The sequence below is a fragment of the Vigna unguiculata genome, chromosome 7 (genome assembly GCF_037176805.1).
Source record: "Vigna unguiculata cultivar grain cowpea cultivar isolate G323 ecotype 2 chromosome 7, ASM3717680v1, whole genome shotgun sequence".
Taxonomy (NCBI): domain Eukaryota; kingdom Viridiplantae; phylum Streptophyta; class Magnoliopsida; order Fabales; family Fabaceae; genus Vigna; species Vigna unguiculata.
The window spans coordinates 2,298,863-2,315,830 of record NC_140798.1 but is presented as its reverse complement, the minus strand read 5'-3'; the positions used below and the strand labels follow the sequence as shown (position 1 = coordinate 2,315,830).

Below are 16,968 nucleotides of genomic sequence, written 5' to 3'. Positions count from 1 at the left end.
TAAATGGTGAAAGAGTTTTATAAGAATTTTAAGAAAGTTTGGAGGTGTAGAAAAAATTTTGGAGGTGCAGGAAGAGAGACCCTTATTATGTCTGTGCAACGCAACAAATATTTTTTTCCGCTTTTACAGTACTTTTTAAACTGATTAAATTAGTAAAGGTATAAATTATTTAGTTTAATTATTGTATTATATTTTTTTTAACTCATTTAAATCACGACTAAAATTATCATTTACATACACTAGCATTCAAATTAATTATTCAGAAAAAATAGTTTTTAACAACAAATAATTAATTGTGATACTATTTTATATTATAATTAAATTATTATTATTAACCATTTAGGCTTATCCAATTGTTTAACAACAGCTTTTTACAAAGTAAAACTGTCTAATTCAAAGTTGCTTTCACCATCAATGTGGCATACTTTTCACTAACATGAGGGAGATGAAGGAGGACGACAAATGACAGGGACCAATAACCTTCATAACCTTGACAACCTTTAAATACCAATAATATAGATTTTTTAAAACCTCCATGAAGACTAGTTTAATATCTGGTAGTATGAGATCAAATAACAGTATAATTTCCTCACAATAACATACATAATACAAAGAAAATGCAAAACCACGTATCAGATCTAAACAAATATTATATAACGAAATTCTAATAGAAGTAAATAGAATTTTAATCTAATACTTAAACAACGGGATTAAACTCTACTTTTGAACTATTCAAGCAAATGTTCCATCAGGAAAAAAGATCAAAATCATACAGCTATAAACAAAACACTTCATTTGGAATACATGCTGAGCTCAACGACATGCAGAAGTATATATATACATGATTGAATAACACAAAAGATTACACAAGTTTGTGTGCAAATATATATATAACAAGCTGCAACACATTTAACACCAGTGTACGTATTTACATAGAAAAGCTAAGATCTGTGAATCCAAGAGTGGTTCAAAATCTTCAACTAACCAGTGATTTCATCATCTTCCAGTGATCTCAGTGAAAGGAGTGAGTGTTCCCTGGATAAGGGAGCTATCTTCACCTTCTTTGAAAGATGGAGGCATAGCAGGCCACATAAAAGCTGGTCTTTCCTTAGGCACTTGAGGTGGAGATGCTTCCCCATTCAGAACCTGAAGAACTGTTCTCATGGATGGTCTTTTGTGTGGATTTGGATGGCAGCAAGCCAAACCAAGAACAAGAACACACTCCACCTCTTCCTCCTTAATCTCTTCTTTCTTCAACCTTGCATCAACACCACCAACTACTTTTCCCTTCCCATACAAATCCCACACCCAATACACAATGCTGTTCTTGTAGTCATCTTGTGCATACACATTCCCTGGCCTCTTTCCACACACTACTTCCAACACAAGAACCCCAAATGCATACACATCTGTCTCCACCGTTGCCCTCCCAATCAGAAAGGTTTCTGGGGCCATGTAACCGGGTGTGCCTGCAATCTCTTTTGTAGAGTGATGTGTCTCATCTCTCTTCTGAATTGTTCTGGCCAATCCAAAGTCTCCCAGCTTGGCATTGTAATCTGAGTCCAGCATTATGTTGCTGGCCTTGATGTCTCTGTGGAGAACCCTCTTCTCACACCCATCGTGAAGGTAGTCAAGTGCTTGAGCCACCCCATGAATCACTCCCAGCCTAGTTTCCCAATTCAGTGTTATGGAATACCCTCCTTCTAGGTTATAATTATTCCCAGAATCTTTGTCACCAAAGAGGTACTTGTCTAGGCTTCCTTTAGGCATGAACTCGTACACAAGGAGAAGCTCTCTATTCTCATAGCACCAACCAGTGAGTTTCACCAAATTTTTATGGTGAAGGCTTCCTATTGTTGTCACTTCTGCCACAAACTCTTGCTTCCCTTGGCGTGAGTTCTTGGAGACCCTCTTTACAGCTACTTCCTTGTTTTCCAATAGCCCCTTATACACAGTTCCAAACCCACCTTGTCCAAGCTTGTTTTGAAGGCTGAATCCACCAGTTGCTTTCGTTAGTTCAGTTAGCCTAAACTTCTTTGGAGCCATAGAGGAATATTGAATCTGATCCTCTATCCTTGGATATGCATCTTCTGGACCCTCCATATGGCGAATCTTTTTCCAGCGCAAGAAAAAGATCACCAGCCCACCAACGATAATTAAAACAATCACGATTGGAACGGCAACATAAACCCACAAGAGGCTTTTGTCATCATCTCTAATATCATCCCCACTGAATTCCCACGATTTCACACAGTTCAGCTGCGTGTAGTTACTTGTTGAGCCGGAGAAACCGAGGTAAACCTCTTGTTGAAGAAAGGAAGATAAATTAAGAGGTGGAGTTACCAAGAGGGTCTCCATAGATTCTCCGGAAGTTCCATTCATGGCACCAAAAACTGATATTATGTCATTGATGAATTGAATGTGAAATTTGACATCTTGACCTGACGAAAGATTAAGGCGAGTGTTTATTAACGAAACCTGATGGATGGAGTTGATGCTGTTTATGTTGATGCCAACATGATTGTCAGGACCATCTTCTGTGAAACTGTGTCTTGTGTCAAACTCCACCGCTAGGATAGCAGCTTGTGAAGTTCCATTGGAAGTAGCATTTACAATACCAAGCCATTCTCCTTGACTATTTTGTGGGAGAGTTCTATCTGAAGTTAAGATAAAGGCCAAGCCTTCACCACCTGGGGTAGTTTGTGGAGTGATGTTGAGCACAAAAGTGGTGTTGAAGGAAGCCATTTGGTTATGGTTCTTCTTCTGTTTCCAAAGTTGGTACGGCTTTCCATAGAAAGCACGTCCAGAATAATCATGTATGGGACCACGAATATCAGGGGTTACTTGGATAGCATTTAAGTATATTTTTGAATTCTCGTGCAGCCATAGATTAGACTCATCCTCTGGTTCGAAGGTAGGGAAGTTGAACTGAAAACAGGTAACTTTGGTAAGGGCCATGGTAACGAAGAAGAGTGTTGCTGCATATTGATATTTGACTAACCAAAGGGGGTTCATATTTCTGTTTTGAAATGGATTTTTGAAGGGTTTGCAATGATTTTTAGACAAGGTGGAAGAAGGGTCACGAAAAAAATTGAAGGCCAATTCTGAGTTCTGACACATTTATGATGCATCATTCCTTTATTTATATAAACCATGTATCACACATATATGGTTAGGTCAATTGATTAATATATATTTTTTTTGAATTATCGAAATCTCGTTGTCTCTTAGGGTTAACTTTTTCTGAGAAAATTCTTGTTTCCGGTTTTGTGGAATGAAAAAAAAAAAAAAACCATCGCTGGTGATGTCATATATACCATTAAAATGACACGATAACACTTAAAATGCCGGCCGAATAGTAGGTTTCTCAAACATGTTCAGGAAAGTTGGATATGAATTAAGTATGAACTTTAAAAACAGTTTACACAATATCATAAACTATTTTCATAGCTTCTCAAACATTCACATAAGTGGTTATGTGATAAGATAATTTTAAATATTTATGCAAGCATAGAACTTGAGTCCCAAAGCCATAAAAATATACATGGTTTTGATCTTTGACCTGATGAGGAAGAAAGAATTTGTGTTATTTATTAATTAATGATTATTCAAGGTTATATTATCACATGTGATAGGTGTTTCGTCTATGGTTTTAACGACTTTTACACGTTATGCTACGTACTAACCCTTTCAATTCATAAAAGTCAAAAGTCAAATATTGTTATGCCACTGAACCTACCTAGAGTTTGCCTTTAACAGAATATTTCATGTGACAGGATCAACTAGTTAGAAAATAAAATAAAATCATGACTTATTCTATGCTTTTGCTTCAATCTTCACGCGTCATAATAATATATAAAATAATAAGTTCTATTGGAAAAATATAATTTTCAATGACTAAAATCACCAAGTTGTGTTTGCCAACACCAAAATCATCTTTGCAAGTTTTTGTTGCCGTTTTCTGCACTGGAACTTAAACTCTGTCAGGGTGTTTTCTTATAATTTTCTGTCAGATTGTAATACTTATCATAAGTCAATATTTGCTACAATAGTTATCGATAGTTGACAGAGTAATATATATATATATATATATATATATATATATATATATATATATATATATATATATAACAATCTTCTAATAAAATTAATTTTATTGTATTTTTTTTAGTTAGTCATTTCTTTTGGGTTAAATATGTTTTTGGTCTTAAACTTGAATATGAAATCAAAATTAGTTCACATCCAAAACTTTTATACATTTTGAAATATGTTGAAAGTTTCACATTAATTAAAGATAAAGTCAATTCACAGTATATAAATGAGTATAAATTTTAATTCAATTTTGTAAAGTTAAATTGAATTTATAACTTCTTAACATGGTATGAGTTAAAACCTGTCTTAACAAAATATGATATTTAATATGTTTATCCTAATGAAATATGAGGGTAAAATTATGTGTTGAAAGTTTCACATAAATTAAAAATAAGGTCAATTTACACGAAAACTTCATTTTAGAAATCAATTTTGTAAGGTTAGAGTCGAAGTCATATTTAACATTTTTTTATCATGTCATGTATGATGAAGAGAGGAGGTATGCATTGCATGATAAAAATCGAAGCTTCTAAAAAATATTTTTTATTGTTATAATTAAATTATAAAAATATACAAAATCACTTTGTTATTAATTTACATTTTATTATATATAAAATATTGTATACTACATTTTTAGTATATTATGTATAGTTATCATTAAAATCGATAATATAAATTATTAAATATATTTTTGTGACATTATGGTTAAAAAATAGATATACCAAAGTATATTATTAGGATATCTAAAAAATAATTTATTGTAGATTACAGGAAGTTTACGCGTTTTTTCTCATGTTTAAAGAACTAGAATTGTCCCGTCCATATGAACAAATGACACACTGTTGATAATTTGACGTTTAATTATTAATTAAGTATATAGTAAAACATAAATTTTATAAGTTGTTTTGTTGACTATGGTGTGAGAATGTGCAGGTTTTACTGATTCTTCAAGATGTTAACATGAATGAGTATTCATACCTTTTTCGTTTAAATTATTTTACCCCACAAGTTACAAGTTGTTTGATAGAATTATTTATCAAGTGAGTAAATATTATAATATTATACTCATATTATGTTGAAACAAAATTTTAGACCTAAAAAAATACACTGACTTGTTCTTCTCTATATCAGCTGGTTATGCTATATATTACATATGTTGTATCTATGAGTTTACTTTTGATGTAATGCATTATATTATCAACTAATTAAATAGGACTTTGTAAGTGATTACTAAAAGTAAAAAGTTATTACGCTACTGTAGAATCCGAATTGAATTCTCAATATCTTATACATGATAATTTGGATTTTATTCAACATGTTCTTTTTAAACATTATAACTTTTTTCTGTTTTAATAAAAACATACTAAAAATCTAAATGAAATGAGAAATAGTATTGTTTTTTCTACTATGTGAATAATTTCATAAATTATCTTGTATATTAATTAATATATATTGAATGATTATATTTAACTCATGCATAAGTAACTTTGATTATGTAATTATATACAAAGTTTGGTCATAGATATTTTAATATCTGTTATGCAAAGGTTTGGAACGAGATTACAGAAGTTTGAGTGATATACAAGATAAAACCTTTCAACTATTTCGGCTTTTGCGAGTGCATATATGCGACTATGGTGAACAAAGGGACAAATATATGAACGTTAGAAGAATGAATCTAGAAAAGAAGGGAATGGATGTTGTTGTACCAAAAATTTGTACGAGATTTTCATCATGATATCACGTTTACTTCATAAAAATATTATTTTATATCAATATAATTTTCTTAAGAACATTTGTTTAAAGGTCAAAATCTGTAAATAAACAAACATGTCACACGAATCAATTCATTCATTCTCTTTCGGAAACAACTTTGGTTGTCCAGTCAAATATATTAGACGGAAGAAAACAATATGATCATGCAAACAAACAAAACATGGTTTTTTCTTGGAAACTTGGTTCAGCATAGTATTCAAACTCAACAACCAAGAAACCAAGAATAGGTGGTTTTCTAACGTTATAAACACAGTTTTCTGATAGAAGAGGGGAAAAGAGGAATAAAGACCTTGAAGCAAGTGGTGCTTGATCCAATAATGAGGGAAGGATGAACACTTAAAAGCCAAAAAATTCAAAGCTAGAGGATTTTGAACAGTTTAGACACTTAACCATAGAATTCCTGTTTGAAGAGAGGAAACTGCATGACCAAGGTTTGGCTATTTCATCCTATTTTCCCAGAAAGAGAAAAATTAAAATATATAATTATGAAATATTAAAATGATTAACTTATGTCTTAGAAATAAGTCGTAAACTTAAGGATTAAAAAAAATAGTATAAATTTGTTAGAGGTTTAATTACTCGTAAGGTACCCAGTTTGAGTCAAGGGTGTCAAATTGGTACCCCGTGAAAAAAAGTTGTCAATTTGATACTCAAATAAGTTTAAGTGCATCAATCAGGTGCATCTCGTTAGATTGTCAAAAACGGTGTTAAATTTGTGGTGATGTGGCAATGCATAACAGATACGTGTCATTGAAAGAAGAAGATGTGTAAAAAAAACAATTGTAAAGTGTTACAAATTATTTAATGAATGGTGAAGTTTGAATTTGCCCTATGTCATTTGTGGCCGTTATCATCTTCTTCTTCCTCTCCATTTGCTTGGTGGTTCAGACCTAACCCTCTTTCTAATCCCAAATACACCCTCTTGATTTTTTCCAATAAAAACAAAGCTTCTGAGGAAACCCTAATCTCGGGTTCCTTTCCCCCTCCTCCCAATCAATATCTCCCAGGGTTAGGTGTAGAAACTTTAGAACCCTAAAATCCCAAAACTTCAGAATCCTAAAATCCCAAACCTAAAAAGATACATAAAAAATTCATAATATTTTGAAATTGGCATTGGAATTGAAATTATCCTATTGTAGCAACAAATGTCGCTGTACAGTTCAAAGAATAAAAGCGACAGAAAAATGAAAGAGGAAAAAATTAGAAATTTGGTCTAACGTGATTGTGTCATGAATCGAAAGGGAGAGAAAATGGAAATTTAGGACTCAGATTCGGCGTCGATGGTGAAAACTAGAAGATGAAAATCGGTGGAAATGAGAGCGAAATGAGATTGAGATTGCAGAAACCTCAAAATCGCATGAACCTCGATCATCTTCTCACTTCTCACTATGCTTTTATGCTTTTCTCAACCAAGATCGCATGAACCTCGAACATTACAATTTTTTTTTAATTCATTTCAAAAATTCCTATTTTTTATTTAAATTATCACGTCACAAATAATTGGTAATTAAACCTTTATTAGATTATTTAATAAACTAAAGTGTATAATTATTTTTTTAAAAAAAATCGTACTATATATATATATATTACTGTTTTCATTTTTTTAGCAAATTAGATATTATGTATACTTATATTTTTATATAATCAATGTCGAAATTTACTATTAAAATTTGGAATAAATTCAAACTATAGATGAATTCATTTGTCATTCTGTAATTGAATTATATTCTCGATTCTTGAGTTTTTCTGTGTTATTCTCTCTCGAACATTAGAAATAAATTATTTTAGTATTTTTGAAGATGATTTTAATATATTTTAAAAATTTAAAATTAATGACTATCGGTATATTTTGAAGATATAATAGAAAAATAACAAAGAATTATATTTTCTATCTTTGTAACGTTACTAGTCTTCTTCTTTAGTGTAATTCATATCCATCTTGAGTGATAATATCCTAAGATTTTTATTCCATCTACATTGTTTTTCAAGTTCATTGGTATTATTACATTTAATATTTTTATTCATTGTTTTTCATAACAGGAAATTATCTGTAGATGTGAAATATATGTTGGAAGATCTGGGATGCTTGTTAAAAGGAATTTTCTATATATGTTTTTTGAAACGGTTGAATCTGTTGTTAATAATTCATCACGCTCATATCTAAACTTGATTTTTCATATTCTGACAACATAGATGCTTTTTACGAGATTTTTAAGGCTAAATAACTTTTCTATTATTATCAATTATTATGGTATGTCAAATTATCGACACTTAATAATTATTGCAATTCATTCATGTAAGAATGTAGTATATTATATACCCAGCAATGAACTTAAAAAAGACACCACAGAGGGTGCTCCTCCAAACTTAGATCTTTGTTCTCAAAACTTGGGAGAGAAAGTATTTAGTGAACCATGTTCTTAACAATTGAGAAGCAACCGCTACAAAAAAAAAAATGGTAAATGCGACAGTAATTTGAGGTATAAAATTACACTTTTGACTATCGTATACATATATGGATACTGTTATATATCCCGCTCTCGCAATGAATAATATGATAGTTTTGGACCGAAACTCCGGTCATTGCATTGTGCAAATAATTGAATCGCATAAAATATTACGAGTGATTCAATAATCGAAGGAAAATGACATCTTAACAAAGTTTTTCTTACAAACTTTTTGACAAATTACTAATTTGGGTAAAAAAAATATCATTTTATTACTTTATTTTGGTTAAAAAATAAAAAATAATATATTTTAATTCTATTTAAGGAAAGTTTGTCAACTTTGTCAAAATACTTTTTGTAAAAGATCATTTTCCATAATTGAATGGCACAAAAGATTACACAAGTTTGTGTGCCGTGCGTGCGTATTTACATATAAAAGCTAAGATCTATGAATCCACGAGAGTGGTTCAAAATCTTCAACTAACCAGTGATTTCATCATCTTCCAATGATCTCAGTGAAAGTGAAAGGAGTGAGGGTTGCCTGGATGAGGGAGCTATCTTCAGCATCTTTGAAATATGGAGGCATAGCAGGCCACATAAAAGCTGGTCTTTCCTTAGGCACTTGAGGTGGAGATGCTTCCCCATTCAGAACCTGAAGAACTGTTCTCATGGAAGGTCTTTTGTGTGGATTTGGATGGCAACAAGCCAAACCAAGAACAAGAACACACTCCACCTCTTCCTCCTTAATCTCCTCCTTCTTCAATCTTGCATCAACACCACCAACTACTTTTCCCTGCCCATACAAATCCCACACCCAATACACAATGCTGTTCTTGTAGTCATCTCGTGCATACACATTCCCTGGCCTCTTTCCACACACTACTTCCAACACAAGAACCCCAAATGCATACACATCTGTCTCCACCGTTGCCCTCCCAATGAGAAAGGTTTCTGGGGCCATGTAACCGGGTGTGCCTGCAATCCCTTTTGTAGAGTGATGTGTCTCATCTCTCTTCTGAATTGTTCTGGCCAATCCAAAGTCTCCCAGCTTGGCATTGTAATCTGAGTCCAGCATTATGTTGCTGGCCTTGATGTCTCTGTGGAGAACCCTCTTCTCACACCCATCGTGAAGGTAGTCAAGTGCTTGAGCCACCCCATGAATCACTCCCAGCCTAGTTTCCCAATTCAGTGTTGGGTATTGGGCTCCCTTCCTATGTGGAGAAAAGGCCCAAAATTTGAGAAGCCCATGTCTCACTTAAACCTAGTGGAGAGGAGGCTATAAAATAAAGAGAGAGGCAGAACAATAGAGTCAGAATACACTGAAAGCCCTAACACATAGAGGGAGAGGTAGAGGGAAAATTCTGTTCACGTTTTTCATAGAGCTGTCGCAGTAAATTCGGCGCTGCGGATTCGTTCACCGTTGGATCGGGCTGAAATTTTTACAGCAGGTTCGGAACTCATTGCTCTTCATTCTGACCGGTCGGATCTTTGATACGAGGTCTGAGTTGGGAGATATTAATTTCGCACTGCAGCAGTGATTTGTAGAGGTTTTCCTCTCTTGTTCTTCTCTATTTGAAAGCTTTGTTGCTTTGTTATTTGGTTGGGTGTTGGCACTAATTTGTGCTATTGATTAAGACTCTTTTGTACTCTTGTTGATCATAGTGAAGCTATTTCTTTGGTCTGGACGACTCGTGGTTTTTACCCTTGATTTGAGGGGTTTTCCACGTTAAAAATCTTGGTGCCTTTATTTGTGCTTTTGGTGGTTTATTATTGCTGCTCTTTGATTATTGCTCCTCATAGATTCTTGCAAGTTAGGGGAAATTATATCCGCTGCATTCTCTGGTATATTGTTTGTTATTGTTTTCCCCATCAGAGTGGTATCAGAGCTCTTGGTTGGGCTATATTTACTTGCTTGAATGATGGAGGCAAATGCAAAGATGGTTGCTTTGAATGGTACAAATTATCATTTGTGGAAGGGCAAGATGAAAGATTTATTATTTGTCAAGAAATTGCATCTTCCGGTCTTTGCTACACAGAAGCCAGATTCTATGTCTGAAGAAGAATGGGACTTTGAGCACCAACAGGTATGTGGTTTTATTCGGCAATATGTTGAAGATAATGTTTATAATCATATTGCTAATGAGACACATGCCAGAGCTTTGTGGGAGAAGATTGAGTCTTTGTATGCTTCTAAGTCGGGCAATAATAAATTGTATTTGTTAAATTGCTTGATGAATTTGAGGTACAGGGAGAATTCTTCTATTTCTGATCACTTAAATGAGTTTCAAGGGCTCCTAGATCAATTGTCAGGAATGGGCATAAAGTTTGATGACGAAGTTATGGGATTATGGTTGCTTAATACTCTACCAGAGTCTTGGGAGGTATTTCGGGTTTCAATTACGAACTCTGCCTCGAATGGTGTTGTTTCTTTTCAGATGGCAAAGAGCGGTGCTCTTAATGAAGAGATGAGAAGGAAGGCACATGGTTCTTCATCTCAGTCTGAGATGCTTGTTACAGAAGCTAGGGGGAGAAGTCAGAAAAAGGAACATAAAGGTGGTAGAGAGAAGAGTAGGAGCAAGTCCAAGTCAAGATACAAGAATTTAGAGTGCCATTTTTGTCATAAAACTGGACACATTCAGAAATACTGTTTTAAGTGGAAAAAGGAGAACAAAGACAAGAAGGGCAAACAGAGAGAGAATGATCATGATGATGATGATCGTGTCACTACTGCTACAGATGGTGATCTTGTTCTTCTTCGTGACTTTGAGTCCGTTAATCTTGTATCTGATGAGAGCATGTGGATTATTGATAGTGGTGCTACACTGCATGTTACACCTAGGAAGGAGTTCTTCACATCTTACACTTCTGGTGATTTTGGAGTGTTGAAGATGGGTAATGATGGTGAGTCTAAAGTGATTGGTGTTGGTGATGTTTGCCTGCAAACCAACATGGGAGTGCAGTTGTTGCTTAAAGGAGTCAAACATGCTCCGGATGTCCGTTTTAATTTAATCTCTGTGCAGTTGCTTGATGATTGTGGTTATGACAATCACTTTGGTTCTAGTAAATGGAAGCTCACTAAAGGTAACTTGGTTATGGCCAGAGGGGAGAAACAATCTAAATTGTATTGGACTAAAGCTTTGGTTGCTAAAGACAGTGTGAATGCTATGTATATGGAGGCATCTTTGTGGCACCGGAGGCTTGGTCATATAAGTGAGAAAGGGCTTAACTGCTTAGCTAAAAAGGATGTGCTTATGGGATTGAGAAATGCAGAATTGGAGAAATGTTCTCATTGCATGGCTGGTAAACAAACCAGAGTATCTTTTAAGAAGCATCCACCCTCAAGGAAGTCAGAATTACTTGAATTGGTGCATTCTGACGTTTGTGGCCCATTAAAGGTAAAGTCATTTAGTGGTGCAGTTTACTTTGTTACTTTTATTGATGATTGTTCCAGGAAGCTATGGGTCTATGCTCTTCAGCGGAAAGGTCAAGTACTTGAAAAGTTCAAGGAATTTCATGCTATGGTTGAGAGGCAATCAGGCAAGAAGCTGAAATGCATCCGTAGTGATAATGGTGGTGAGTACCGTGGACCTTTTGATGTTTATTGCAGGCAGCATGGTATTAGACACGAGAAGACTCCTCCTAAAACTCCTCAGTTGAATGGTCTAGCGGAGAGGATGAACAGGACCTTGGTTGAAAGGGTTACATGTATGCTTTCAGAAGCAAAGTTGCCTAAGCACTTTTGGGGAGAGGCATTGCTTGCAGCTGTGCATGTTATTAATCTCAGTCCCGCAGTTGCTTTGAATATTGAGGTGCCAGACAAAATTTGGTTTGGTAAGAATGTTAGATATGATCATTTGCGTGTCTTTGGTTGCAGGGCATTTGTTCATGTTCCTAAGGATGAAAGATCCAAGTTAGATAAAAAGACAAGGCAATGTATCTTTATTGGCTATGGTGAGGATGAATTTGGCTACAGGTTTTATGATCCTGTTGAGAAGAAGCTTGTTAGAAGCCGTGATGTACAATTCATGGAAGATCAGACCATTGAAGACATTGATAAGGTGAAGAAGACCACACCCGAGAAAGACAGTAATCTCACTGATGGTAATCCGATGAGGTTGCCCACTCACAATTTGGAGAATGTTGAAACGGAAGCTCAAGACAATGAGCAACATGGTGATGTTGATGATCAACAGTTTGGAAGTGGAGTAGAGGTTCCAATTGATGATGCTCAAGAGGAACATGATGATGATGACGATCTTGGTGATATACCTGAATCACCTCAAGTCCAACTCAGGAGGTCTAATAGACAAAAACAACCTTCTACAAGGTATTCCTGTGATGAGTACATAACCTTGACTGACGGTGGAGAACCTGAGTGTTTTGAAGAGGCTTTGGATAGTGAAGAGAAGAAACAGTGGCTGGATGCAATGCAAGATGAGATGAAATCTTTGCATGATAATCACACTTACGACTTGGTGAAATTGCCTAAGGGCAAAAGGGCATTGGAAACTAGGTGGATTTTCAGGGTGAAACAAGATTCAAATTCTACACTTCCAAGGTACAAGGCCAGATTAGTGGTGAAAGGTTTCAGACAGAAAAAGGGTGTTGATTTCAATGAGATTTTCTCACCTGTGGTGAAAATGTCATCCATCAGAACTGTGCTAAGTTTAGCTGCTACTCTTGATTTGGAGGTTGAGCAGATGGATGTGAAGACAGCTTTCCTTCATGGTAATTTGGAGGAAGAGATATACATGAAGCAACCTGATGGTTTTCTTGTTAAAGGCAAGGAAGAATATGTGTGTAGACTAAGGAAGAGTCTATACGGTTTGAAGCAGGCTCCAAGGCAGTGGTATAAGAAGTTTGAGTCTTTTATGTGTGAGCAGGGTTACATGAAGACTACTTCTGATCATTGTGTCTTTGTTAAAAGTTTTTCTAATGATGACTTTATTATCCTGTTATTATATGTTGATGACATGCTTATTGTTGGAAAAGATATTTCCAAAATTGACAGGTTAAAGAAGACACTTGGCGAGTCTTTTGCCATGAAAGACTTGGGAGCTGCTAAAAGGATTCTTGGCATACATATCTCACGTGATAGGAGAGAAAAGAAGATTTATCTATCACAAGAGCAATACATTAGGAAGGTGTTGCAGAGATTCCAGATGGAAAATGCTAAAGCTGTGAGTACTCCTCTTGCTACTCATTTTAAACTGAGTGTTAAACAGAGTCCTTCAAATGAAGTTGAGAAGACCAATATGAGTAGAGTTCCTTATGCATCTGCGGTGGGCAGTTTGATGTATGCGATGGTGTGTACAAGACCAGATATTGCACATGCTGTTGGTACAGTTAGTCGATTTTTGTCAAACCCAGGTAGAGAGCATTGGAATGCTGTGAAATGGATTTTGAGGTATCTTCATGGTACAGTTGATATGAAGCTTTGTTTTGGAGGTGATAAACCTACTTTGATGGGTTACTCAGACTCAGATTTGGCTGGGGATATTGATTCCAGAAAGTCCACTTCGGGCTATTTGATAAAGTTTGCAGGGGGAGCTGTGGCTTGGCAATCAAGACTACAAAGGTGTGTAGCGTTGTCTACTACAGAAGCAGAGTTCATTGCTATTACTGAAGCATGCAAGGAGGTGTTATGGTTGAAGAAATTCTTGCAGGAGCTTGGTTTTAGGCAAGATAACTATTCATTGTTTGTTGATAGCCAAAGTGCTATCCATCTTGGTAAGAATCCAACTTTTCATTCTAGATCCAAACATATTGATGTGAGGTATCATTGGATACGTGATGCTTTGGATGCTAAGTTGTTGGAGTTGAAAAAGGTTCATACAGATGATAATGGTGCTGATATGATGACTAAAGCATTGCCAAGAGGAAAGTTTGAAGTTTGTTGTGAGATCGCCGGTTTGGCGGTTATCTCCACATAGTTGTGAGGGGGAGATTTGTTGGGTATTGGGCTCCCTTCCTATGTGGAGAAAAGGCCCAAAATTTGAGAAGCCCATGTCTCACTTAAACCTAGTGGAGAGGAGGCTATAAAATAAAGAGAGAGGCAGAACAATAGAGTCAGAATACACTGAAAGCCCTAACACATAGAGGGAGAGGTAGAGGGAAAATTCTGTTCACGTTTTTCATAGAGCTGTCGCAGTAAATTCGGCGCTGCGGATTCGTTCACCGTTGGATCGGGCTGAAATTTTTACAGCAGGTTCGGAACTCATTGCTCTTCATTCTGACCGGTCGGATCTTTGATACGAGGTCTGAGTTGGGAGATATTAATTTCGCACTGCAGCAGTGATTTGTAGAGGTTTTCCTCTCTTGTTCTTCTCTATTTGAAAGCTTTGTTGCTTTGTTATTTGGTTGGGTGTTGGCACTAATTTGTGCTATTGATTAAGACTCTTTTGTACTCTTGTTGATCATAGTGAAGCTATTTCTTTGGTCTGGACGACTCGTGGTTTTTACCCTTGATTTGAGGGGTTTTCCACGTTAAAAATCTTGGTGCCTTTATTTGTGCTTTTGGTGGTTTATTATTGCTGCTCTTTGATTATTGCTCCTCATAGATTCTTGCAAGTTAGGGGAAATTATATCCGCTGCATTCTCTGGTATATTGTTTGTTATTGTTTTCCCCATCATTCAGTGTTATGGAATACCCTCCTTCTAGGTTATAATTATTCCCAGAATCTTTGTCACCAAAGAGGTACTTGTCTAGGCTTCCTTTAGGCATGAACTCGTACACAAGGAGAAGCTCTCTATTCTCATAGCACCAACCAGTGAGTTTCACCAAATTTTTATGGTGAAGGCTTCCGATTGTTGTCACTTCTGCCACAAACTCTTTCTTCCCTTGGCGTGAGTTCTTGGAGACCCTCTTTACAGCTACTTCCTTGTTTTCCAATAGCCCCTTATACACAGTTCCAAACCCACCTTGTCCAAGCTTGTTTTGAAGGCTGAATCCACCGGTTGCTTTCGTTATTTCCCTTAGCCTGAACTTCTTGGGAGCCATAGAGGAATATTGAATCTGATCCTCTATCCTTGGATATGCATCTTCTGGCCACTCCATATGGCGAATCTTTTGCCGGCGCAAGAGAAAGATCACCAACCCACCAATGATAATTAAAACAACCACGGTTGGAACGGCAACATAAACCCACAAGAGGCTTTTGTCATCATCTCTAATATCATCACCACTGAATTCCCACGATCTTACACAGTTTCTCTGAGTGTAGTTACTTGTTGAGGCGGAGAAACCGAGGTAAACCTCTTGTTGAAGAAAGGAAGATAAATTAAGAGGTGGCGTTACCAAGAGGGTCTCCATAGATTCTTCAGAAGTTCCACTCATGGCACCAGAAACTGATATCGTGTCATTGATGTACTGAATGTGAAATTTGACATCTAGACCCGACGAAAGATTGAGGCGATTGTTTGTTAACGAAACCTGTTGGATGGAGTTGATGCTGTTTATGTTGATGCCAACGTGATTGTCAGGACCATCTTCTGTGAAACTGTGTCTCGTGTCAAACTCCAGCGCTAGAATAGCAGCCTGTGAAGTTCCGTTGGAAGTAGCATTTACAATACCAAGCCATTCTCCTTCACTGTGTAGTGGGAGAGTCATATCTGAAGTTAAGATAAAGGCCAAGCCTTCACCACCTGGGGTAGTTTCGGGAGTGATTCTGAGCACAAAAGTGGTGTTGAAGGAAGCCATTTGGTTATGGTTCTTCTTCTGTTTCCAAAGTCGGTATGGCTTTCTGTAGATAACACGTCCAGAATAATTCTCCATAGAACCACGAATATCAGGGGTTACTTGGATGGCATCTAAGAATATTTTTGAATTGTCGTGCAGCCATAGATTAGACTGATTCTCTGGTTCGAAGGTAGGGAAATTGAAATAAAAACAGGTAACTTTGCTAAGGGCAATGGTAACGAAGAGTGTTGCAGCATATTGATGTTTGACTAACCAAGGGACCTGCATATTTCTGTTTTGAAGTGGCACAGTGGCTTGATTTTTGAAGGTCACACAAAAAATATTAAATGAGTTCTAAAATGTTCATGATGCATCATTCCTTTGTATATATAAACCATGTATATATACTTGAGTAAGGTAAATTGATTCTTTTTTATTTTATTTTAATAATATAAACATAATTGTCTCTTTAAATCATTATTTTTTCCGAGAAAATTCTTATTTCCGCGGTTTGTGGAATGAAAAAGAAGAAGAAAAAAGACACGGCTGATGATGTTATATATTAAAATAATATTAGATTGCCTGCGGAATAGTAGGTTTGTCAAACATTAAAAATAAGTTGAATATGGACTAAGTATGTGAAGGGGTTGAAATTGTAAAGATCATTTAGTTTATGTTAAAGAAAGTTTTATTGGAAAGGTAAAGTCTTGGTCTGTAATTGGCATAGATTAAAAAATATCAAGTTTACTAAAAGTGTATAACGAAAAACTAGTTAAGTGCTTGCGTAAATATTTGAGTAAGTTAGTTTATAGTCAAAGAAAAATACGGTGAAACTATTTTCTTGTAACATATTAACATCTTATCCAATATCATAAACTATTTTATAGCTTCTCAAACATTTCCACGAGTTGAGTTTGTACAACTTGAGTCTTGAGTCCAAAAGCCATTAAAATATACATGGTTTTGATCTTTGAC

At 35.6% G+C, this 16,968-nt stretch overlaps 2 protein-coding genes across 2 annotated transcripts; both read right to left on the bottom strand.

The window, feature by feature from the left end:
* Positions 1-770: 770 nt before the first annotated feature.
* On the bottom strand, positions 771-3,124 carry LOC114190158 (putative L-type lectin-domain containing receptor kinase S.5). The gene has a single exon (XM_028078948.2). The coding sequence runs from the start codon at positions 3,118-3,120 to the stop codon at positions 997-999; it is 2,124 nt and encodes a 707-aa protein (XP_027934749.2). The 5' UTR covers positions 3,121-3,124; the 3' UTR covers positions 771-996.
* Positions 3,125-8,654: 5,530 nt separating this feature from the next.
* Positions 8,655-16,346, bottom strand: LOC114192333 (putative L-type lectin-domain containing receptor kinase S.5). The gene is made up of 2 exons (XM_085675634.1): positions 14,959-16,346; positions 8,655-9,510 (listed from the first exon to the last, which is right to left on the bottom strand). Exons 1-2 carry the CDS (start codon positions 16,279-16,281, stop codon positions 8,812-8,814), a joined length of 2,022 nt encoding a protein of 673 aa, XP_085531760.1. The 5' UTR covers positions 16,282-16,346; the 3' UTR covers positions 8,655-8,811.
* Between the last annotated feature and the right edge of the window lie 622 nt (positions 16,347-16,968).

What these genes read in the sequence shown, in the direction of transcription:
- LOC114190158 (XM_028078948.2), bottom strand. Translation starts at nt 3,120, where the DNA reads ATGTGTCAGAACTCAGAATTGGCCTTCAATTTTTTTCGTGACCCTTCT.
- LOC114192333 (XM_085675634.1), bottom strand. Translation starts at nt 16,281, where the DNA reads ATGCAGGTCCCTTGGTTAGTCAAACATCAATATGCTGCAACACTCTTC. An exon ending in ACCTAGAAGGAGGGTATTCC is followed by an intron (nt 9,511 to 14,958) that starts ATAACACTGAAT and finishes GGAGCCCAATAC; the next exon opens with CCAACACTGAATTGGGAAAC.